Genomic DNA, 26,327 nt, shown 5'->3' with positions numbered 1-26,327 from the left:
CATAAACATTTGTAGAATACGGAACAAATCGCGTCCCGTTTCGGTTCAGTACGGGACGATTCCGTATTTTACGGGACGGGTTGCAAACCCAAGTCCACGTATTTGTGAGAAGACATTCTCGGTTGTGAACTTAAATAACTCCCACTTACAGACATCTTGCGCATCATTACCACTGCCTTTGAGCCAGACCTGGCTTATGTGCTGCAGTCCAGATCTCGGTATCACATTAATGCAGACAAGTCATTTGTCATTTACAATAAGTCTCTGAATAAATTTTGTTTTTGTTTTTTTAGGATCAAAATAAGTCATAAATTCAGACAAGTTTTCAGTTTTCACTCCAGAATAATAAACTTTTAAAAATCTAATCAACATTTACTAATATGTCATATTTCAAATGAGCCCTGCACTTGTTGATATGACTTGCTCATTTTTCTGTAATTTTATTTAAAAATTCTGTAAATATCGTTAGAAAAAAGTTAGTGTTAAAAAAGTGAAGTTAAGTGAATATTCAATTGCATATGATATGCATGTTTCAAATGAACCAAAAGACATGCTTAAGATCGCTGAAATTAAAATAAAAAAGCAAATGTGAAACACAGAATGGCTTGCTGAAATTTGTTTAAATATATTTTTGTTCTATGTAAAGAACATCCGCCAAGGTCGGCCCCCATACATTTTTAACACACCAAATTTGGCCCCCTTTGCAAAAAAGTTTGGTCACCCCAACCCATCGGAGGGTTACGGAGCCCCACTCTGTGGTACAGAAGTCACTTGTTGACCTCGTATCAGAGTGCAGCATCTGTTTTCTCTGACTTCCCACAGAAAGTCACAGGCAGTCTCTGGTGGGATATTTCCCAGATCTTTTGATCCACTCAGGAGGTATTAACCCATCAACACAGTGTGACAGCCCCTCGGTAGCACTTATCTCTAATGTGCGGTGTTAGGTTACCGTTGTGATCATGGAAAACCATCAGATAAGTTCATGTTGCTATGCTGCAGTGGCATGAGGAGTATGTCAGTTGTGTGTATGAGAAAATGTGCATACATGAATGCGTTCAGCTGTCATAAACAAAACCGTTTCTGTCTCCATGCAGAACTGAGGTCCACTGGTACAGCTCATCACTTTGCCTACCTGCTGAATGCGTCCGACTACCGGATCCTCCGTATGGATGAGGACCACGACCGCATGTATGTTGGCAGCAAGGACCACATCCTGTCCCTAGACCTCCATGACATCAACAAGAGTCCACATATTGTAAGACTTCTATTTATGGCTTTCACTATGACCCTAATCTGGGATAAACGTCTTCACCTCAGCAGCTGCTTCCAGGCCAAAAACGCAACGCAACACACAACTGTGAGGTGGAATCAAAATAAAGGCTTTTTGACGTCTTTTCCAAAATATGTTCTTGCATTTACAAGTCAGGGTCTGTCTCTATCAGGTTTGCACATCTGGAGACGTAATACAGTTAGTTGCCTGTTCAGTATCTTTAGCTCAGTATGATTGAATGAAGATCATGAGAGAAGATACATTTTCAAGTCTTGACTCAGATTTAAACTGGGTCTGAACTTTGACTCAGTCATTCTGAAACATAATTAGTCATGTCTTAAGATGGCCTAGTGAAAGTTAATTTGTTAGGCATACAGTCAGAACTGGATCAGATTATACCATAGAACATTCATGTAAGATGATGGCATAGTCAAAGTATTTTAGATCTAAACTTTGACTAGGCCATTCTGAAACATAGAATGTTCAAGGTTAGCCTAGTAAAATTTCATTTGCTAGGTCTGAAATCAATAGTCTAGTCAAAGTTTCAGGTGATTTTGTAACCTCCAGCAGGTTTTCTGCCTGTTTTTTTTTTTTCATGCTGAAGTAGGGCATCCCGTCTTCACGACTTTTCCACCACCGAATTAAGGGAATGTAATATAGACATTCCTTACTTTTCAGAATTTTACTTTGACATTTTTTAAAACCATGGATATTTTTCCTTCCACTTCACTATTATGTGCTACTTTGTCTTGGACTTTCCCAATGAAGTGCATCAACATTTCTGGTTGTTTCTTCCCCCCAGCTGCAGCCTTATGGGTTGTTTTTATTGGACTGCACTTTTTTGATGTTGGTTTCTGTAATGTGTTGCAAGACATAAATATTATTAAACTATGTTAACATTATAGCCATTTCAGCAGAACTGATATTAACATTTGTGGATTTGAATTTGTAGCTTTAACCTAGAGATTGGATAAATGACGCTGATGCGTAACAGGTTTGATCGTAGCAATGAAACACATTCTGGTCTCGCCTTTGCAGATCCATTGGCCAGTGTCCGAACGAAGGCGGACAGAATGCCTCGTGAGCGGGAAGGATGCCAGCGTAAGTATGTGCGAAGACGGCGCTTGTAAAATCTGCAGGGTCGTTCTGTTTGGGTGATTCCCATCAACGCTTTCAAAAATATGGAACATTGAAAGTATACAATTCTCTCCGTTGATTTTTTTTTTTTCTTTCTAATGTGGATGGCAAGTTTGAAAGGTTTTGAAATCAGCCCAGTAAAAAAGGATTTCCTCCTGCCTAGCCAAGCAGACATCAACAGATTACTGAGTGGCTTCCACTGGATGATAGTTTTTTTTTTTTAATATTTCTACATTTTGTACCGCTTCATTTTGGCAAATCAGCAGACGGTGCACCTGTTAATAAAATGACATGAATTGCTTTTTATTTGGATTTCACTTCAGGAATAATTTTACTGTTTTTCCCGTTTCCAGGAAGAGTGTGCAAACTTCATCCGTCTAATTGAGCCATGGAACCGGACTCACCTGTACATCTGCGGGACAGGAGCCTACAATCCAGTCTGCACCTTCGTCAACCGCGGGCGTAAACCTCAGGTTAGAAACTAGAACCTGAACACTGTGGAGCCAAAGAAGACACTCTCAGTAGATGGAAACAGTTTTCTCCACCTGTAGCATTAAGGATTCACCTGTCAAACCTTTCCCTCCTGCCGCCTCACCTTGGCCCTGTCCCAAAACGCTCACCACACCATACGCTCCTCTATGAAGTGTGTACTCCACTCAGAGTGCACAGAGAGGTTCAAGTGCAAATGTAGGGGACGTACCGATCCACTTTTTTAACATCCGAGACTGGTACAGACATCTGAGGTTCAGTTTTAGACGATACAGAAAAACAGTGCTGAATTAAAATGTTGTTTGTAAGCACAGAGTAAATGTACTGAATTACAAATGTATTTGATAACTCTGCATCAACACAACACAGTTTAATACAACGGACATAAACAATATGTTGACTTCATTGGTCAAACGTAAAAATTAAACGACAAACCTTTTTTCAAATGGTTCAGAAAGTGTAGGAATTATAAAAATAAAATGAATAATAAAGCATGACATCGCTCAGAGCACAGTGGATAAAATTAGATTGAATAGATCGTCCCTTTTGGATCGGGGAAATTGTCACTGATACCTGATGTAGAATTTTTTTACACTATCAGGACCGATGCAGATACCAATATCGGATTAGTGCATCTCTGCCACAATTCATCACGCAGCAATGTATTATGGGTAATACACTTTGATCTATTCAACCTAATTTTATCCACTGTGCTCTGAGCGATGTCATGCCACACTTTGGCTTAAGCCAAAGTGTGGCTTGAGGGACCAAGGGGACGTGGCGAAAGAGAACTGGGACACAAAACGCACTCGAACCCTTCAGCAGGAACTCGAACCCTTCAGCAGGAACGCGCGTTTGAAGGACATAAGGGTGGAAGTGGGAGTATTGGGACCAGGCCAACGTCGACCCTTTATGACGGTTTTCCTCCATCATTTGAAAACCAGCTCTCGGTGCCATGTGTCCACATGCAGTAAAGCAACCCGCCTCCCTCTCTGGTCTCAGCATTTACTGGAAGCCTGAACTAACGACTTTGCCACACTCCCCAGTAACACCTCACTGTTATTTTTAAAAAAAATTTTTTGTTTTTAATATCTCACTTGTTCCCAAACAGCAATTAAGGGAATATCCCTTTTAAAAAGCACTAAACTGCTGCATTACTGCTTCCTCTAGAGATCACAGAGAGCACGGTTTGCATGAGTTCCCTTTAAAAACACACAGTTCGCCTGTGACCACCCCACCACCCCCAGCACCACAAGGCTAATCAAGGACCTCCATCCAGTCGCTCACATATCCATCCACCGCTTCATGCATTCATCCAGGCAGGCCACCTGCCAGACTCCACCATGTGGGATGTTTGGTAATTGGAAGTGGGAGCTCCCATTATGGGGTGCAAGTGGAATGTTCCATTAATGAGGCCTGTTGTTTTCTCTGGAACAGCAAACAGACGGCCCGAGTCGTGCCCCCCAACAGCACCTTTTCTGAGGCGGGCCAGCTCGTAAACCAAAAGTCAGGAATCAAGCAGTTTTTACACGTGCCTGGTTCTTATTAATTCAGACGGGCTGTTGTTCTCTGATTGGACCCTTTGAGGATAGTTTTGGAGCGGTGTGCACACGTGGGTTTTGGGAACTGTTTTTAGTGAAATGTTTTTGCTTTTGCTGCAGATTCTAGCAGGTTGTAGGATAATCTGGCTGTCATTGATTTAAATGGAGGACAGGAGGGCTGCTGCTGTTCAGCCGTCCTACAGACATACAATTACAGCAACATGTACTTCCTGTGGAACCAAGTACGACCATATATAGTGTGCTAAAAGTCTCTTGAACTTTTTCACATTTTGTGACGGTACACCAAAAACTTTAATGTACTTTATCGGGATTTCATGTGAAATAATTAAGAAAAAAAAAATGACGTAAGATATCCTCCTGACTACCAGTAGTTCATTTTTGTCCTCTGTAGAGGACATTTCTAAACTTGAATATCTCTTGTGCAATTTTCAGAAATAAATCTTTTTTAAAAATGTGACATTCCAGCTGCCATTTAAGCTGCGTTCACAAAGCAGGTCTCGATCCTCTGCAATTTTTTGCTGAAATCAGATTTAAGTTTTTTGTTTTTTGCGTGATTGTTCGTGCTGCTAGTTAACTCTGACTGCACTCAGACTTCTCTGTGAACAGTTTACTACCCCGAAGCGACCCGTCTGCGCAGAGGAACAACACAGACATCACACAGCATTGCTCTGTTTACAGAGGTAATAATGGAATGAAAATAATGTTGCCGTCTTTGGATCGATTTTGATGTTAAGCAGTGGGAGCTGACAGTATTTCCCACAAGATCATAACAAGGCAAAGGCAGCTAAGATAAATAATCCTAATTTATCACATCTGACTTCTTCTGGTGCAAAAGTCACTACAGTGACATAAAAGTCTGAAAAATGTGACATGACACTTTGAGAACTACTGTAAACACGTCCAATTTAGTACCACATATGAAAGTAACACAAATCAGACTTTTTGGGAGGCGAGTTGATGACGGGATCTGAATTGGGCTGTTCAGACAATCATGAAAAAGTTGGATATGGAATCACATGTGCCTGACGTGTGGCTGTAGCCTTACTGTGCGTTAGCAGCAATATGATGTGTGGTTGCCAGTGAAGAAAAGTGAACCATTTTTATTCGTAAGCAATTTAGAAAAAACGGTTTTTGGCCTTTGACGTAAAATCCCAGCAAAACACATTGAAGGTTCTGCTTGTAACATGACAAAAAGTGAAAAGGTTCAAGAGGCACGTACACTTTTCTCCAAGGCACTGTGTCTGCTTTTGCGGTAAATGTTTTACTTGAGGAGTTTCTCATCATGTTTTGCAATCAGAAGAGGCCCATGCAATTCACCCGACTGCACAAGGAGGGCCTTGATCCTCCCTCGTCAGCCGCGTAACATCCAGACTGTATTGCTGTTTCCTGTTTTAGACGTCCATGTATCTGCAGATGGCCCTGGCCAGGGGAAGGGCCAGCCGCGCGGCCGAACCCAGCGCGGTGCACGACACACTTGGACTGAAGGTGCGATGCGGGCCCCTGTTTGCGCCGCGGCCCCAGCGGACTGCCGGGGCTGGCGGTCACCAGCAGCATGCCCTCCATTCTTTGTGTCTGAGCACATCCTGTCAATGCCATTTTTAATCTAAAAGCCATCGTTCGTTTATCTTTGTAACATTTAGCATGCGCCTTTTTTTTTTTTTTTTTTTTTTTTAAGTTTGTGCACCATCCTCAAAATTGAATTTCACGTTTCATTCGTACTTTCTTTGTGTCCTCCTCAGTGTCGCAGCACACCGTCTTACTCGTCATCGTCCTTTGTTCGTTTCCGCTTTCTGTATGTGTTAAATGCCACGTTTTGCATGAGCGCGGGGTTATCATGTGAAATGGGGCCGATCAGGCTGCTAAAAACACCAGGCGCAGTTTGAATTAAACAGGCTTTTGTTCCCTTTCAGCGCATGGCATTTAGTCTCATTTACCCCTCATATCAGAAACGGTGGATATTCTAATCACTCACGCTGCTTGTTTGAGTGAATCCAGCTTGCCCCGCCCGAGCAGCGCTGCGTCCCACAGAGGCCGAGTCAGCATCTGACCCACTCCCACAGCAGGGCCTGTTAGCCCAGAGCAAACACCAGCCATCTGTATCCAACTGGCTGCGCTTTGAGGGGAGGAAAACAGCAGCATACTTGAACATGTCTTCACTCGAAAGACTTTGGAACAGGCTTAACGTGAAATAGTTCACTTCAAAATTAGTTCATAGTTCCTTTATTTAAAATGTATTCGAGCCCCTTGGATCTGATTTTAATGTATTGTATTAGGATGTCTGTGGTAGACCAACACAAAGTAATAGAGTATCTTTTCAAACATATTTATAATTCAAATACCATACACTTTTTTTTTCTTTTTTTGCAAATGAAAATCTGAAAAGTGTGGCTTGCACTTGTATTCAGAGTCAATACTGTCCAAATTTTTGTCAGCTTTTCACATGAGGACACCACATTTTTATGCTCATTCTTTCCAAAATAGCTCAAGTTTAGATCAACTGCATAGAAAGCATTTGTGAACAAAAATGCTCAAATCCTGCCAAGGATTCACTAACTGATTTCTGTATGGACTTTGACTAAGCCATTCTAACTGATTAAATTGGCCTAATTGGCTCTGAACCATTCCTTTGTAGCTCTGACTATAGTAAAAATCTTCCTGGGATTTGTTTCTCAGCGCTGCTCCATGAAGGCAGGATTTGTGGAGTTGGTGACCACTAGTTGTCATAGCAACACACTGTATCTCCTCCAAAGTCATCTTATAGTTGCTTTGTTGTCCAGGCTGCATCTTTAGGTGGTTGACTGTGTTGGTAACACTTTATTTGAAGGGGTGTCCATAAGACTGACATGACACTGTCATAAACATGACATAACATCTGTCATGAACATAAAAAAGTCTTTATGAATGTTTATGACTGTTGTCATGAAGTGTCATTCGGTAAATAATGACACTTTTAATGCAAAGTTGCTCTAAAAGTTGCATTAAAAGTCCATTAAAAGTGCCAACTTTGCATGATTTTGTAAATAATGACAATTTAATGCAAAGCTATAATTTAACTGCATTTTTTCAACATTAGAGGAATACTGACAACGTTTTTTGCACATTTGCAATGGAAACACAAATTGTATTCGCTTTATGCCAATTTTTTTTTATAAAAACGACTGTTTGCAGTCTGTTTAATTTCAGGCTATCAATGCACAGGGTGTTGAATCCTAATATTTTCCACAGATTCCCTCCAAACACTTAAAACCATCCATCGTACACTTTACACTTTAAGATTATGTGCCAAGTTGTGTTGGTCTGTCATAAAATCCCAATAAAATACCATAAAGTTAGTTTGTAATGTGCCAAAAAATTTTAAGAGGATTGAATACTTTTGCAGCGTTTGTAACTTCTAATGTGACAGAACTAAGGTAGGATTTTGCGTGTGGAGGGTTGAGGTCTGGGCCGGACTAGCTGAGCTTGGAAGCCGTAGATAACTGCCTTCAGTTCTAGTTTGATTTTTATTTTTTGACGTTTCAGCTTTTCTGCAGGATAATCATGTCACATTTTCATACGAACCCATATAGACACATTTTTTCTTTGGGTGTACATAATTATATGCAACTTCTTTTTATTCTGCACTTCACTTTATGGCATGGCTTTGAGTCAATTAGCCTGCACCTTCTCTCTCTTTTTTTTTTCTTTGTTTGCTCGAGCGGTGATGTTAATCAAAGATGAATAGGTAATTGCAAGTGAAGTGTGTTTGGCACAGAGCCACAGTCTCTGTCCCTGATGGGAGTGGGGAAAAAAACGAAAAAAAGACGATGCACTCCGGTCTGCGAGGCTCGGCCACAGGACATGTCATCACATGCCACTGCTTTCATTTTACCCTACACATACGCAAATTCCTGCCAATCACCCACACGCGCTTGTGTGCTGGGAAGCCACAAGCATCGAGCATCAGTCATCCTGGCCTCCATGCGTGGCTTGTTTTTTGTTTGTTTTTTTTCGCCTCCTCTGCTGGATTACAGGTGTCGGCAGCCCGCGCTCCCACCCGTACGTACACACCGAGAAGAAGCTGAGAGGTTTCCAGCTTACTGTGTAGCGAGGCGCGGCCCACGACGCGTTTCTGAAGCTAGACCCGGCACGGGGACGTTGATTAAAAATTCCTCGCTTTCACTGCATGCATTTTTCTGTATGAACTTGCACTCATTATTCTAACACTTCATCCCCCCACCGGGCCCCGTGGGTCCCACAGGTGTCAGAGGCAACGCACACGTTCCCTCCCTCATCCTTCCCCCTCCAGGGAATCACAGTGGCAAGACGAAGAGTGCTGAATTTATTCCCATCTCTGTGAGGTTTTTTTTTTTTTTTTACGTTTTTTTTTTTTTTTTTCTGTTTCAGGAAGAAATTTTCCACTTGGAGCCTGGAAAAGTGGAATCTGGGAAGGGGAAGTGCTCCTACGACCCGAAGCTCAACAGCGTGTCAGCTTTGATTAGTGAGTATCGTTATGTGGGCTCGGTCGTGTGAGGACTCAGTTCATGTCCTTTCAAACATGACCGTGGGATATTTTTGGTTTCATCCCCTGTTTCGTTATGTGACATTTCTCTGTCATATATTATTATTAGTATTATTATTATTATTATTTCAGTATAGAAATGCTAGTGTTCAAGTCTTCTTTACTGTGTGGTGATGTTCATCTTAAAGCTCTGCATTACCTTTAGATGTTTCCAGACATGGAGGAATTTCAGTGTGAGGTTAATATTTACTGTAATGTATAATTAACCAATATGAAAATTGGGGCCAATATCAAGGACCAATATTGATTATTGCTATTATGTTTAATGGCTAATATTGTATATTTCACTACCATTTCGACACCTTTTGGGGATAAAATGACCAGAAACATGGCAACAAATAAAAATAAATATTGCTCTTTCATAACAGATTTGTTTTATTTGTCATACTGGTATGATAAAACATAAACATAAAGGTATGTTTTAGACAAAAACAATAAAAAGGGTAAAGCATCCAAAGGGGTGAATACTTTTAAGAGGCCCTGTAACGCAGTGACAGCTTTCAGCAACAAGTTGAGGAGGGACAGCACTACTCCTCCTCCTTCATAAAATCTATTCATTTTTATAAGGAACAAAATAATTTGGTGATTTTGAAACCGTGACTGAGAGTCACATTTTCATAGACTAAGTTTTTGTTGTTATAAATTTCAGACAATAGACCAATATTAAATGTTATTATTATTCTGCTTCCTTTAATGAACATTTAACCTAAATTGCAGTGGTTTTTTGATAATAAGGCTCATTGTGGATGCAGTAATTGATCACGATGCGCCGCCATAAGAAGCCACAGTCCTCCTCTGTCCTTTGGTCCAAGGTCTTTGAACCAGTTGCCACCAGTGGAAGGGGGCTCTTCTTTCTGTGGGGTGTAAATCACTGGCACCCCTTTCCCACATTAGCGCAGTACCATCTGACCGGCACGGTACCGGGACCGTCGTCTAAGATGGATTAACCTCCCACTGCCATCAGTTAGCTCCATACAAGGGACACCGTTGTTAGTGGTGATAAGGATTAAGAACCCTGCGCCACAACAGAAGATTTACCATTGACCACCAACTGCTCAGCTCCCCGCCACATTAGACACGCAATCATCTGTGGACGTTTTAATGATACATCATCAATCTCCCCACAGTGTCGCTCGGGACCATGACATTGTGTATAACGGGGGTAGAAAAGTATCTGGTTCCTCCTGCTGTCTGCGTACGCGGAGCCGTACACCTGCTTTCCACAGCGGCGCCATCAGAGCAGATGGAGGAACCAACACATTCGGCTCAACAGGCTCAACAAACTTACAGCCTGGATTTCTCAATCGGCTGAGTTTCTGTGTTTTGCCAACTGTAAAATTTAAAGTTCATTGCAAAAGTACAGACTTGTTTGTTTTTTTTCTTTTTTTTTTTTTCTTTTTTACATTTCTATTCCAACTCCTTTCAGGGGATTTCAGTTAAAGTTGCATAGTGCCGCTTTAATGAAAAAGATGGACTTTCCTGAACACAGACTCTGCTTCACACCCAGATGTTTTGCTGCACAGTGTAGAGAAATGCGCTTTATCAGAGTGTTAACCTGAACTGGGCCGGTCCGTTTTCTGTCCTTGTCAGATGGAGAGCTGTACGCCGGCGTCTACGTCGACTTCATGGGAACGGACTCGGCCGTTTTCCGTACTTTGGGGACCAAAACTGCAATGCGAACAGACCAGTACAACTCCAGATGGTTGAATGGTAACGATCCTCTTTCATTACGTTTTCCTCCGTGACTTCTTAATACACGACACAAACGGGAACATAAATGTGCCGTATGGTTAAAGTCTATTGTGGTGGTTGCGTGTGTTTTGATTCAACCAGCAGCGAGATTTCAAACAAATGTGTTCCCCCTTTTTCTTTTCCTTTCATGACGTAGATCCCACCTTCGTTCACGTGCACCTCATCCCGGACAGCGCGGAGAGGAACGACGACAAGCTGTATTTCTTCTTCAGGGAGAAATCCTCCGACATGGGTCAGAGTCCCGTGACCCAGTCCCGCATTGGACGCATCTGCCTGGTGTGTACACACACATACACACACACAGCGTGGAGTGGTTTCAGTTAGCTTAATGAAAAGAAAACCTGCAGCGTTTAAACGAAGAGCCTGCGCTCTCCTGAGGCGAGTCGCCCGCTGTGTTTGAACAGCTACAGGGTTTGGCTAACGCTAACATGCTGGAATCCACATGTGTCTTTAACCTTCCTGTCTACAATGCATCCTTCTGTTTGTGAGACTGCACTCTGACCTATGACCTCATGGTCTCCCTGGCCTCTTCTCCCTGGTAGTTCTGATATTTTTAGGTGATTTTTGTCTGGGGGGCGGGGGGAGGGAACGCCGGAAAACTGCTTTATTTCAATTAAACTGAAGTTCCTGTGTAGACGCTGGAAACTGAAAGCAAACTGAGGCCAAAAAATAAATCGCAACAGAAAGCTGGTCGAGCGTCAGCGCAGAAAAACAAAATCTTATCAAGTGTTTTTTGGTCTAGTTTCTAGTGCAAATATTTTTGTATATTTGAAAAAAAGGCAAGAAAGAAACTTTTCAGCAAGAAATAGGAGCTTTATAAAGTCAGAAACATCTAGTTCTGCTGGCAGGTTATTTAACTTATAATAAGACATTTTTTTTCCTATTGTAAGTGAAGTAATCTTTTTTCTTTAGTATTAAGGAATCACTGACTTAAATCAAGCTCCTATATCTTGCCTTAAAGTTACTTACGAGTTAGTTTTGTCTTATTTCAAGTGTACTTAGATATTTGCAGTAGAAACTAGACTAAAAATACTTGTTAAGATTTGGTGGTTTTGCAGTGACCTTGGTGAACTGATTGTGTTTGTACGGCTTATGTTAAGTGTGTGTGTGTGTGTGTGTGCGCGCGCGCATGTGTGCGTGTGTGTGTGTTTCCACCTCCATGAAGTTTATATTGTTGTGTGATCATAATGATGGGGATATGTACTTGCTTGCTTGTCGTCTCAGCTGTTCTCTATTGTGTTTGTTTAAAAGGGAGGGTGTGGGGGTGGGGCAGTGACCCGACACACAAACTCCCCCCTCCCAGCGGACACTACGCCGGCGCCCTCCAGAGGCCCGGCCATGCCGCTGCTAGTTCGCCTCACGTCTGGATGCTCTTGCTGCTATTCTTTACACTGATCTAATCGGGAGCGTAAACGCAGTGAATATTGTTGAAACACTTTCACTTCTTACACCGTCGATGGTTGGAAAAACAATGTGAACGACAGATATAGCTGAACTCGTCCTCACCAGGATGAATTCTGTCTTCACTCGGTAACAGCTGGAGGAGTAATAAAGGAGGAGATAATTGTTTTTTGACCCAGTCATCGACCCCTTTCTACCTTCCAGACCTTACAACCAGCCCTTTGTGCACACTCGCGTGTGTGTGTGCATGTGTGTGTGTGCATGCGTGTGTGTGCATGCGTGTGTGTGTGTGTGAGCTCCTGCACGGTGGTTTTTCTATGTGAAGAACAGTCAGAGGGACGTAGCTGATGGAGAAACTGTGTTTTGTGCTCGCCCCCTCCCTGCCCCCCCCCTCTCTCTCTCTCTCTCTCGTAACAGAACGATGATGGAGGTCACTGCTGTCTGGTCAACAAGTGGAGCACCTTCCTGAAGGCCAGACTCATCTGCTCAGTGCCCGGGACCGACGGCATGGAAACACACTTTGACGAGCTCCGTGAGTGTATACGCATTTCATCTGCAAAGTAACATCCTTAATAGTTTAGATGTGATCACACATGAAAGAACTGAAAAAACAAACTTTTTTTTTTTTTTTTTTTTTCCATTTTGACAAGAAACGAAGAGGAGCTTCATCACCCCTTATGAGTTCAAACACACATACTGTACACCCCCATGTGAAGCTCAAGTCATTGATACAGAACCGACAAGTTAACCTGGGAATAATACACGGGGCTGCGGTACCTTGAACTAATCTAAAAGAATAAAAATCACCTTACCAGGATTGTTTCTGTAATGGCAACTCGTTGGAAGAATACACACTGGTTCTATGCCTGTCTAGAGTCACAAAAACACCTTTGTGGTTTTATAGGTCGGGCCTTGATAGTCCATAAACTTTATAAAGTGTAAAATATTCATGTGTGGAGTCAGTTGACATAAATGACCAAGTGCTGAAAAGGTTCTGGCTCTTCCTTTTCCAAACGAGGTTTCTGCCTCTGCTGGTTAGTTCAGTGTTGACTCAGACACGGCAGTGCAGAGTGATTCTGTGAGATGGATGGTGATCACTGTCAGGCACCCATGATTAATTGTAGGATATTGTAGTTAAAGGCCATAAATGTGGAGCAAAGCAGGGCGGTGAAGGAACAAGGACAGACATGTCGAGGTACTGAGTGGGAGACGGCGCGCGTGTCAGATTTCAGAGCCAAGGACTCGGAGAAGGAAAGGTAGAGAGGAAATGATGGAGTTTTGTGTTTACTGTCTGGTTTGAGTGTTATTTTAATGCTGGTTCTGGAAATTTGTGGTTGTGGAGGAAAAATCTGTCTCATATGATCCACTAAGACAAACAGGCCGTTTATAGTTTATAGCAAAAGTATTTGCATACCTTTTACACGTTGTGTCACGTTACATCCACAACCTTGAATGTGTTCAACTTTGAGCTTTGGTGCTAGACTAACATGAGCTGGTGTATAAATACAGACTGGGATGGAAATCTGGACCTAAACACGATTGAAGACCAATTGCAAGACTTGAATATTAAAATTGAATGAACCTGAAATATTTAGGAAAGAAACATATCTATCTCTTTGTTTATCAGGTTTTTTTAAGTGATATTAATTGCCACTTTATCATTATTGCGGTAAATACCACAAAGTATATAAAATAATTTGCAGTCTATCTCACCCCTCCCTAATCTAGATCTATGGCTTGAAAATTTGAAACCATTATTACCAAAATATCTTCTTTGTTTCCTATATCCTAAAAAAACAACATGGATGTTGGTGGCTGTAATGTTCAGAGATATGAATATTTTTGCAGGGAATATCACATTTCTGAGATCTCAGTGAAGTGACATCACCTACCCTGCATGGCACAGATGCAGAGCAGTTGCTGCTGTGTGAGTCAGATTTGGGAGGAATCGCAGGCTTCCACTGGTTCTGTGAGTGTCGTCGTAAAATGTCTCAGCCTTGTTGCCTAAGGAAAGCCAGCGACCTGGAATTCTCCTTTATATTTATTTATGATTTGAAATAAACTTTTTCAGAAGAAGCACGTTATTTGGTGACATCCGAGATTTTTTGTTTCAGGGATATGCTGAGAAACAAATTGGTCGAACAGAAAAGGAATGGACCTGAGTAATCAAATCCCAAAGGCTGATCAAATTTTAAAGGGGCGGTATCGTGTGTTTTCCAGGCGCAGAGTGTCATTTTATAGCACAATCACTTAGCTATGTTAACTTTAGTTGCTATAAAAATTCTACATACATTTCAAATGTGACTTAAAGGAAATTTGGCTTTGTAATTTAACACCTTGAAATTGGCCCTCTGTCTCTTTAAGAGGCTCCACCTACAGGAAGTCATCACAACATGGCTCCTCTATTTAATAATGTTTTTATCAGCGTTCCACTGAGAAGTAGCTCCTTTAATGAGCTCAGCAGAAGTGCAGCTCCACCAGGTGTTTGCTAATTGTTGCTGGCTAGTCTGAAGGAGCTGAGTGGGGGCGTCGTGATTTGCAAAGCTGAATGGTTGCCGTGGGAGATTAAAGGATTCCTCAAACATGCATGACGGAATCAAGACAACATCCAGGTATTGAGTAACATGATGTAAAGCTCAAAAAAGTCGACTTCACAAAACGCTGCCTCTTCCCGTAAAGCTTTAATGCTTCAGAAATACAGGAAAGCGACATGTGAAATGGGAATCGCTGTTAAAGCTGTTATTAATATGAGCGCTCCAGAGCGATCACATCACCGACGCATCAGAAGAGCTTTTCAGTTTCCTCCCTTTGAAGCCGCGATCCGTTTCTCTTCTCAGACGTATCTCTCTTTCCAGTGTGCGCTTGTGTTTCCTTCCATGCAGATCCACAATTTCTGGGACAGCTGTATGTCATGACGAGGATCTAGTGTTGCGTGACGTCCGTGGCAGCTCGTTGGTCTGCAGCCGTCCTAACCCATGACCGTTCCGCTGCTGAGTTTTTTTGTTGGGGTTTTTTTCGGGGCAGCTGAGGGAGAGATTGAATGGGTGGGAAGATGTTTCTGGTTTTCTCCAGAGAGGAGCTCCGGGCTGCAGACGGTCCCTGGAGGACGACTGGACCAGAAACCAGCAGTTGACAGTCAGACAATCCTCACACCAGCCGTGTATCACAGCATCTACACAGGAAGCTGACAGCTAATTCCTCATGCTGCTCTACATGAGACGGCGAGAGCATAAATCTGGATTGGAATACGTATTCTTTCGGTTCCTCGCTTTCCGAAGCGCTAACGCTGTATTTTTAGCCTATTTTTTTTTTTTTAACCAAACAGGGTTTTTTTCCCAACTAGGTTATAGCAGCTCGTGTTGACGGCCTTTGTCCTGTCGCAGGCAGCGAACACGGCTGTCTCCTGGGAGCAGTATTTAGGTCAGGTTCTGAAACAGCAGGAAGACTTATCACCTGTACTTGGCATCAAACAAAGGATGAGCTAAATCAGGCAGTGCCGGCGTCAGAGCTCTGCGGGACGACTAGTGGGAATGTTTGGGATTCAGGAACCTGAAGACCTGGCTTCAGTCGTTATGATGCTGCTGGCCTATCAGATGAGAGATTCAGAACCTCCCAAAGGTTTTTTATACCCTTTGAAATGCCTCTTATTTTATGTCATAACAGCCACAACTTTTAAGTTGAGTTTATTTGTATAGCACACTTTATCAATAAGGCACTTCAAAGTGTTTTTACACCATAAAAACATAAAATAATCACCAATCATGAACTAAGCTATAAACATTACTGGATTTTGTCCAAATTATCAAGCAAATGCACATCAAATATAGTTATTATGAATCAAAGACAGCTGGTTTCAGCCTTGATTTAAAGGAACTAAGGGTTTTCGGTTGTTTTGCAGATTTCTGGAAGTTTGTTCCAGATCTGTGGTGCTTAGAAGCTGAATGCTGCTTCTCCACGTTTGGTTCTGGTTCTGGGGCTGCAGAGCAGAACCAGAACCAGAACCTGAGAGGACTGGAAGGTTAATACAGCAACAAATCTTTAATGCATCTTTGTGCTTAGCTGTTCAGTGATTTATAAACCAACTTAAGTATTTTAAAGTCTTTAGTGGTTTTGACAAACATAAACTTAAAAAGTGTTTCATGCATATGTCTCAGCATCTTAGTCAACTGTAGAGACTGAAAAGTTGTTTTTTTTTTAACATTCTTTATTTGCAAAATACGTCAACCTCTGTTGGTTTGGATGAAAAACATGTGAAGAGCAGTTTTGTTTTTTTCTTTACAAAATGCAACATATTCTCCATGGATGTAGGTCTGGACTTTGACTAGGTCATGCTACAGAAGTTGAAAATGTTCAAGTAAAAGAAATTCTACCTGTCGTTGTTCTAGGTTGATTTAACTTTGTGCTGCTGTTTATCCCAGTTTCAAGTTGCTTGGAGCTTATAATATTTTTTTTCTGTTTTTTTTCCTGTATTTCCACTGCAAAAACACAATCCTCACCAAATAGTTGTGGTTTCTACTGTAAATATCTTGGTACACTTGAAATGAGACAAAACTAACTTATAAGTAACTTTTCAGCCTAGATATGGAGCTCGTTTAGGTCAATACTTCCTTAATATTGATAATAAAAAGTACTAGTTCCACTGGCAAATTGTTTCATTTATACCAGATTTTTCCCATGTTTTTCATGTGTTCACACTGTTGAGCTTCATTACTGGAAATCAAAACTACAAACCAGGGATTCTACAGGTTTCAGCAACTCAAATTTAAGACTTTTGTTCTAAGATTTCTCAAAGACCATGACAAATGAAATTTAAGAGCTGTAGCGTGACAGAAATGTGCAAAAGAAAATCACATTTCATACACTAGTTTTTTTCACAAAATGCACATAGGACACTTGGGTGTTATTATTTTCCAATATTCTCTGATTATCCAAAAAGAAAGATGGATCTGTGAATATTCTTCCAGCTGAACAAACAAAGGGACTGCCGCATGGCTGGAAATGTTCACTAGCCTGTCTTTTTGTGAAGTAAAATCTTTATCTTTATCAATGCATTAATCTGACTGCTCTGTTCCTCCTTATAGGAGACGTTTACATCCAGCCAACTCAGGACACAAAGAACCCCGTCATCTATGGCGTCTTCACCGTCTCCGGGTTTGTTCCCTTCGCTGAAAACCAAACCTGCTGTGTTTCTGTCGTCCGTGAGGCGAATTTACCTGCTCTTACGTTTTCACCGCAGGTCCGTGTTCAAAGGCTCGGCCGTTTGCGTTTACTCCATGGCCGACATCCGCATGGTCTTCAACGGGCCCTTCGCCCACAAAGAGGGTCCCAATTACCAGTGGGTGGCGTACACGGGGAAGATCCCCTACCCTCGCCCCGGCACCGTAAGCCCCTCCTCCTAAAGCAGCTGAGCAACATCCAGGCATCAGCATATCCAAACTGAAGTTATAACTCTTAGGCTTCATTTTGAGCAGCAATTCTTGTGGGGGGAGAACTTTAAAAAAAAAAAAAAAAAAAAAAAGTTGCGCTCCAGCTCAGGTCATTGTGTTTTTTTTCCCCCAGTGCCCTGGAGGAACATTTACGCCCAGCATGAAGTCCACAAAGGACTACCCAGATGAAGTGATCAACTTCATGAGGAATCACCCTGCCATGCACAATGCAGTCTACCCAGTGCACAAGCGCCCCCTGGTGGTCCGAACCAACGTGGACTATGAGTTCACCACCATCTCAGTGGACCAGGTGACGGCTGCAGACGGCAACTATGAAGTGCTCTTCTTAGGAACTGGTGAGTTGTTGTTTTTTTTTTTTTGTTTTGTTTTAACTTAAGATGTGATTTGATTGGCTCGGTCCATCATTAAATTACATAATGACAGAAAAACTCCATTCTCCATTTATTGTTTAATTCATTTACTTACATATTATTTATCGCTTTGATTAACATGCATTCCATTGTGTATTTGTGTCTGTTACTTACCGAAAATTAAACTATTTAACAACAGGAATGAAAGTCGGTCCAAAAAATGTCAGATTTATTAAGATGTTTTTTGCTTCTGATCATCTTTGTGTTACATTTGAGCAAGAAAGCAGTTCTTGTGAGTGAAAGGTGAAAAGCCAAAGGTTGGTTCATGCTACATAAATGTGATTTGATGGAATATTTGCCCGAAACGATGGACAGATCCAGCGTTCCTCGCCGCTACAGTTTAGTTTCTAGCTGATGAAGGTGAACCCTTTGATCCGAGTCGACACACTGAGTGACACTGTGGAGAACAGGATGGCCCCCTGTGGAAATAAACCCCATGTAAATGAGGGGCTCTTATCTTTCAGACAAAAGCATTCTTTCCTTTTTGTGCTCGAGTGGAAATTTAACCAATCAAAGGGTTTTTCTCACCTCTCTCTGCTCACATGGAGTAAACAAGAAGATTTGTACCTGGAGGGCAGAGGAGGATGAGCAGCGGGAGGGAAAAGAACAGTGCAGGAGGAAGGAGGGTCAGAGTTAGCGTAGCCATCACCCTGATCCTCCCTGCTGCTGGGAGACACCGCGCAGCCTGCTGCCCTCACATGCTGCGCGTGGCGCCTCCTGACTCCTTTGTGCCGCTGAGCGTCACCGGGATGCAGAAGAATGCGTGTTGGGGTTCAGAGGACATCATGAATCTCGGGTATCAAACTCACTGGAATTCTTCACGGAAATCAAACGGAGCAGGGAAAATCGCCCAAACAGGCACTTTAAGACGAGGACGCAGTCAGCAAGAAGAGAACATCACGTCACTGGAAAAAATAAATGGTTAACCTGGTGAGAGTTATGTGTACAGCATGTTGATGCTGGGATTATCCTCACTGATGACTGCTGAGAGAGTCAAACACGCCTCTGAGGGGCTGCGGGTGGTGGGGGTCGGTGGGGGCGGCAGCCGCGTAGCTGATGGGTGTGTCTTGTGCTCCCCAGACAAGGGAACAGTTCAGAAAGTCATCGTCCTGCCCAGGGACGACCTACAGACCGAGGAGCTGGTTCTGGAGGAGGTTGAAGTTTTTAAGGTGAACCCTCTGCACGCTGCATCACTTTCACTTGTTGCTTATTCTCAAAGAGAAAAGCTAACAGAGTTTCCTGGCTGTTTTGCTTGCATGTCAAGGTTCCCACTCCTATAACGACGATGAAGATCTCATCCAAAAGGGTAAGCGAGCGCAAACTCAGGTTTGCTTCCGGTTTTCTAAACCTAGCTGGAAATAATGACTGACAAACTCGGTTTGCTACACGATACAGTCGGTAGATGCAGAGTTGGGGTTAAGTGCAACCTGCCCTGATCATAAAACAAATTATGCCTGAAATGATCTTCAACATAATTTACCCCTTCTTCTACGCTCTGTGTGGTCAGTAACTCTTAGTGCTGTCCTCTTTTCCGTCCACAGCAACAGCTGTACGTGTCCTCTGCGGTCGGCCTGACCCAGCTGGCCCTCCACCGGTGCGACGTGTACGGCGAGGCGTGCGCCGACTGCTGCCTGGCCAGAGATCCGTACTGCGCCTGGGATGGAAAGTCCTGCTCCCGGTACTCAGCCTCACAGAAGAGGTAAGCACCAGCCGCAGCCGCGCGGTCAGCGAGTTCACTAACCAAATAACTAGATCAGTTGGTTCAGCGACACTGACATCGACCTGCCTGTATGGCTGACTGGCTGTTTGGTGACGGGTCAATTTGTGATGGTCTGTGGGAACACTTAGCTTAACAAGACTAATACATATATATATCTATATCTATATAGATATATATAGATATAGATATATATATGTATAAGAAATGTAAAGTCATATGTTGAAAAGGTGGAGATTTGTTCTTATCTGTTTGTATTTTCCTCTTCATTTGGTTTTCATGTGTTACTGAATGGCTTTGAATGGCTTGCGGTTGCTTTATGATGTTTTTCTCTCCTTATTTGGCAATACTGGTCTGACCCGTTTAGACGTAGCCGGAGGCAGGACGTCCGGTACGGGAACCCCATCCGACAGTGCAGAGGCTTCAACTCCAACGGTAAGCAGGCCCCGTTGACTCACTGTCCAGATGTAGTGACAGGTCAATGGTTACCGGAGAAAAGCAAATGAAACCATTGGAAAAGCCGTAAACATGAGTTTGTCGTCTCCACTCTGCAGCCAATAAGAACACACTGGAGATGGTGCAGTACGGGGTGGAGGGCAGCAGCACCTTCCTGGAGTGCCAGGCCCGATCTCCACACGCCGTCATTAAATGGCACCTGCAGAGAGACAACAGTGACCGCAGGAAAGAGGTTGGTCTCTCTCACACACACACACACGGGCACACGAGTCTTATCTTGAACTTTGTCATGTTTTGTGTACCGTTTGCTAGGCCTGTCATAATCTTTTTTTTTTCTTTTTTTTTTGCGATAAACAATAATATTGTTGTTTTCAGACCATATACGTATTATAATCTTATTAATGCAAGTACAGCCTCTCAAATATCAATAAACTTTCATTTCTAGTGAATATTTAACAGTGGAACTGGAAGGCAGTTTAAATATCCAAACAAAGAAAACAACCGAAACAAAAGAAAATGGATACTGAAGTCTCTGTAAACAACATTGTTCTTCATTGAAGGAGGAAGTTTAGACCAAAACACCAGACTGAAGACTTTTATCATCTAGAAAGAGAGAGAGACACGAGGGAAACAGTCACACAAATGGGAATTATGGAGCTTGTTTTAATTTATCATGTGATAAATTGATTTATCTTTATTGTGACAGGATCACTGTTTGCTAAGAGACAAAAACCTGATAGAGGCTCAGAAAGACTGAAGATCGTAGTGAATTTCAGTCTCTAGGGACAAAAAGCACAAAAATGTCATTTCAAAACATTTCCTCTTATTAAAAATCTTTGCCACTTTTGTAGATTTTTATTCAAGCAGCAATAAAATACATTGAAGTTTGCACGATACGTGACAAAACCTGCTTTTGCCAGGCGCCGTAAATGTCCCATTGCATGTGGTTCTACTGCCCTGCTGCCTTTTTACTTTTGAAAGCTAATGGAAGACGAATAAATGAGCGTTTCCTCTGGGGGTTCACACATGTCCCAGATTTATTCACTATGAAACACGTTTGGAAAAATCACCCCAGAATAACATGTTGTTGATTATAGGTTAACTCATTGAAGTGTTTTTTTGTTCAGATTAGCTATCGCTATGACGACTTGTCCTCAGGAAGGACAGACCGTAAAGGTCAGCTGTGAAAATGCTTTAATAAACTCTGAGGCAGCAGCTTTTATTGTAAGACCATCTGTGAACAAATGCTTCTATTTTATTGACTCTCCTGTTGGATGTAGTTTGTTGCACAGAAACAAAACACAGACACCACTCAGATTTCTGGGTGTAGATGGAAAAACGGCTGCAAGCTGAGTGTATCTAAGAGATCACATCAGTATAACTGTTGTGTTGGTTCTTGTATCTTTGACGTGATTGTACAGAACTTCAGCAAGGACATTGTCAGAGGTTATCTGTGGGTCAGCAGAAGCTTTAAATGAAGCTGTTGGTTCAGCAAACTGCAGGGGACAGTGATCATAATTAGTCTGGTTTGTGTATTTTGGACATCATAGGTGTGAGTTGAATCCAAATTCTCCCACACTTTTCAGATTTTTTGTTAATGCTTTGAAAATCCTGCTTTTTTTTTTTTTTTTTTTTTTTTTTTTGTTTATCAAACAAACTCCTGCTAAACGTTCCGACGCTCGTGGTTTGACGTCTCGCTGTCCTCCTCCCTGCGTAGATGCGCTCTGACGGGCGGATCCTGAAGACCGAGCAGGGCCTGCTGCTGCGCTCCCTGCAGCCGTCGGACTCCGGCATGTACCAGTGCACCGCCACAGAGAAGAACTTCAAGCACACGCTGGTCAAGCTGCAGCTGGTCGTGCTGTCGGGCCGCGCCGTCAACAACGCGCTGGTGGACGGCGGCGGGGGGCTGGTGCCATCGTCCCTTCACTCGGCCGGCGCCCAGTGGACCCCCAGCGCGGGCCAGTACAAGGACCTGCTGACCATTCTGAGCCAGCCCGAGATGAGCCTGATCAACCAGTACTGCCAGGACTACTGGCAGTTCGGAGACCCGCTGCTGGGAGCAATCAAGGCCAAAGACCTGAAGGAGCTCAAGGAGCAGAAGAAACCCCGCAACCGTCGGCATCACAGGGAGCGACATGAGGAGGAGGACGAGGAAGAGGAGCAGGAGGGAGTAGAGACATGAGGAAGCTGACTGTGTGTTTGAAACACAACCTCCCCTCCACCCGACCCTCCCCCACCCCCAAGAAAACTGGGAAAGACTCGATGAGATGAGAGTAGCAGCTTCAAAGAAAAAGATGAAAAAAATCTGCAAACTGAATGAAAACGGCTTCCAAACGAAACCCCACACACACACACACACACACACACACACACACACACACCTCCCTCAAGCCGTAACATATATGATACACAGTATTTATTGTAGGTTGTAAATAGTACCATTCTGTGGATTTCTTTGTACTTACAGTAAAAAAGAAAAAAGAAAAGAAGACAAGCTCTTTGTGTATAGGTACCACTTTGGGGGCGGGGAGAATATTGTTATTGTCGTTGATTTCGATGTTGCTGTTACTGTCGGTAGGAAAATCCCCATTCGTCAGCATCATGTGAACTTTGACAGCCTGAGGAACGTTGTTGGAGCGCGAGCTGTTGGGACTCAGAGCGGACTGCGACGAGGAGCTGCTGAGAACAAGGTGACGGGAGAATATTTCTTTTTGTTTTTTGTTTTTTTTTACTATTATTATTATTATAATTATTTGTGGACACTCCAGAAGAGCCTGTGCTGCAGCCTCCCTGTGGCTGCATGCAGAGAGAGAGACTTCATGTTGGAAGAGGGACCACTGGACCTTGGTCCGAGTTATCTGTGGGGGTCAGAGGTCGGGGGGGTCACACTGCTTTTCTCAGTGGGAATCCTTGTGTTTCTTTTCTGTCATGTCTGTGTAGATCAGAGGGACTGATTGTAAAAACGATGTGGACCGTCGCTGCGTCCCGCGCCAGATACTAACCGGGATCCAAGAGATTTATTTAAAAACAAAAATAAATAAATAAATAAATAAAATGTTTACTGTCAAAAAGTATGAGACTTACTTCCACGGTGCGGTGCCTGGCTCAAGTGTTCACACAGGAGTGAATTATTTCACATTACATCACAACTAAAGGCTTGAATGTATTTTATTGGGATTCGGTGTGACAGGCCGACATAAAGCAGTGCATAATTATAGAGTGGATGGAAAAGACGCATGATTTTTAAACTCTTTTATGAATAAAAGAGTGTGGAGTCCATTTGAATCCATCTATTGTGTAAAACACACAATTATTTAATGTTATAAAATAATCTGCCAATGGAACTAGAACTTTCTCATCAAATTACTTCATTAAAACAGTCTCCTATAGCTTGTTGAAAATGTACCAGGTCATTTGGTTAAGAACAAATTCTTATCTTCAAAAATACATTAAAAAAAATCATACACCAGAATACCATAAAAACCAGAGAAGGGACATAAAAAAACATATTCATACTGACTAAATGTACTATAATACACATAAGTCAACAGTTTTCAAAAGCAATTATATTGATCATTTATTATTGTTTTGAATTAAATGAGGTTTTGCCTAATTATGTACATAATACAGACCAATTATGAGACCCGGAATAAAAATTACATTTTGTCAAATCTTATCAAAATCAAGCAAATACACATAAAATATATTGGTCAGTGTTCCAGTTAACTCTAAGAAGGCGGTTCTACAGCATTGGTTGAAAAGGACCTCAGTGTTTTGACTGTTTTGCAGTTTTCTAGAAGCTTGTTCCAGATTTGTGGAGAATAGAAGCTGAATGCAGCTTCGTAGGCTAGAACCAGAAGACCTGAGGTTGGTACAATAACGACTGATCTTTACTTTGGTCCATTTAACCATTTAGTTTAGGTTAAGGTTAATGTTTTGCTGGAAAGTCACCCTTCACTTTAGCTCCATCTATTCTGAAGACATTTTCTTGTGCTGGATTTTATTAAATTAGACTAAAAACTTTTAGGAAGCATACTTTTCCTTCCATATCACAGTGATGCACTGCTTTGACACCGACTGCCGTGCAAAATACCAATAAAATACTTAAAGGTTTGTAGCTACATGGTGACAAAATGTGCAAAAATTCAAGCTTTTTGAACACTTTTGCGAGGGACGGTACCCAAGCTGCTGCTCTATGTTCAGACACACCAGCTGTCTAAATCGGTAACCATGACATCACTTCCTTCAAACGCAGACCTCCTTTGGACGGATTTTGAGGCGTACAAGCTATAAGGATTTGCACACAAGGGCATTATTTAGTTTTATTTTTCAAGGGACATTGGCAGGGGCCAAAAAATAAAACACCAAACAAGCACAAGGTGGGGAAGATAAGGTGGAAGAACAAAAACCGACTCGCAGTGAAAGTTGTTCCAGTCAGGCAGCAAATGTTTGCAGTCAGCAGTTCTGAGCACAAAATATATATATTTTTTTCTCTCAATTCATTTCCTCTTGAGACTTTTCATGTGTGGAAAAAAAACAATATACACAGCTTTGTTTAAAAAAAAAAAAAGAAAAAGAAAATATTGTGACACCAACCAAAATACCCGGAAGCTGGCTTTCATTGTGTGCATGAACCTGTGTTTGTACTGTAATTCCAGTAAGGCAGCGCGCGGTCGGGCTTCCTGTCTGTCTCTCATCTCTGTGGTGTACAACGCGGCGGTTCTCAGTACTAAAGCCGGGGGAGAAGAAATGCTTTAAAACGTTGGGATTTTAAAATGTTTCTGGTGTAAAGCATGGTACAACTTTTCATTGACGTCAGTCCAGTACCTGCTGATTAAGATTTTGGGCGATATCATAGAGGATAACTTTAGATGAGATCGGTTTGCTATGAAAGAGATGGCCGATTGGAATCGGGGCCGATTCATCTTTTTTGGAATTAGGAAACTGTATCAGACAGATTTCATATCGGAACCGGTTTTCAAAAGGCAAAAGCAAACAAAAAAGTATTGATTTTGAAGCAACTCAAACCAAAAATATTCACACAATACTACATTAGTGGATATTAAATATCTCCACTGTCACAGGAGGTTCAGTTTGCCTCCTGTCCATGCTACGCTAACATCAGGTGGACTGATACAGTTAGCAGAGTAGCTCAGAAACACAAACACATTGTTATGAAATGACCAGAACATTTTCTGTTTGACAACAGGCAAAGTTATTGTTACTGATACAGCGCTGCAGAACCTCTCTTCAAAAAGTTTAATCTGTCTTCAAGCTAATCGTGTTTTGAAACAAACGGTTGCAAAAAAAAACTAAGAGTTAGCATGTCTGTTGGTAAAATAAACAGCCTATCACAGGTGAGCTATCAGAAGCAACATCAGGTTCTTAAGACCCCAGTATTGCTTCATAAGGAGCAGAACAGAGAACAACTTTTCAAAAGTAAAATTTTTGCAGTTACGTGTTTTATGTGATATAGTTTAACATTTACTTTAGAATTCCCATTTTGACACCATATTACTGTGAAATTATGTTTTTACGTGATTCTATTGTTTCAATAATACCGGCCCATGCCTGCACTTTAGAGAACCATGCTGCCGAAAAGTTGCTTTAGCCGATCTACCAGAAGTGAAATTCTTGTCATTTGAATCCGCAAGATTATTCTACAGAAAAGAAAAAATGATTTAGAAGAAGCTAAACATAGATATTTGAGATGGGAAAAGTTTTGAAAGTGTCTTTCCAGGCTTGTTTACAGTCTGAATGGAAGTCACCGTGGATCCATCGATGATTCGTCCACGATGTTTGTATCTGCTTTCAGTGTGGTATTTATCTTCATCACCAGAATCGAATAAAATCCTATAAGTCCAACTGAAACCAGAGTCCTAAGATTAAGTTTTTATCATCAAAAAGCACAACGGTTGTAAAATTCCTTTTTTTTTTTTTTTTTTTTTTTTTTACAAATATTTCTTTTGTTGTTTTTTTTGTCTGTTTTTGATTGTTGTTTTTTATGTCATACTTTCTGATAAGAGAACACAACATGCACAGAGGTGATATTCTGATTTCTGTAGATCTTCCTTTTCCATTGCTGACTAATAAATTAAAGCTCTATATTTTATAAGAACGGTATGCTC

At 41.9% G+C, this 26,327-nt stretch overlaps 1 protein-coding gene across 5 annotated transcripts; it reads left to right on the top strand.

Annotated features, from left to right (window-relative positions):
* Positions 1-1,082: 1,082 nt before the first annotated feature.
* On the top strand, positions 1,083-24,553 carry LOC106936529 (semaphorin-3F-like). 5 transcript variants are annotated; one of them, XM_015017593.1, is made up of 17 exons: positions 1,083-1,255; positions 2,309-2,371; positions 2,761-2,880; positions 5,854-5,943; positions 8,842-8,935; positions 10,607-10,726; positions 10,905-11,044; positions 12,587-12,701; positions 17,251-17,320; positions 17,406-17,550; positions 17,729-17,951; positions 19,107-19,195; positions 19,291-19,332; positions 19,568-19,725; positions 20,111-20,178; positions 20,298-20,431; positions 21,917-24,553. In XM_015017593.1, the coding sequence occupies exons 1-17, from the start codon at positions 1,166-1,168 to the stop codon at positions 22,379-22,381; spliced, it is 2,226 nt and encodes a 741-aa protein (XP_014873079.1). In that variant the 5' UTR covers positions 1,083-1,165; the 3' UTR covers positions 22,382-24,553. The 5 variants fall into 5 exon arrangements, with proteins under 5 accessions (XP_014873079.1, XP_014873078.1, XP_014873077.1 ...); XM_015017592.1 differs by having other exon boundaries at positions 20,096-20,178; XM_015017591.1 differs by having other exon boundaries at positions 20,087-20,178.
* Positions 24,554-26,327: the final 1,774 nt, after the last annotated feature.

Source organism: Poecilia latipinna, unplaced genomic scaffold (genome assembly GCF_001443285.1).
Source record: "Poecilia latipinna isolate Pla-1442-1.1 unplaced genomic scaffold, P_latipinna-1.0 Scaffold2164, whole genome shotgun sequence".
In the NCBI taxonomy this organism is placed as follows: Eukaryota; Metazoa; Chordata; class Actinopteri; order Cyprinodontiformes; family Poeciliidae; genus Poecilia; species Poecilia latipinna.
Note: the sequence above shows the minus strand (reverse complement) of the source record. Positions and strands in the feature narration are given on the sequence as shown.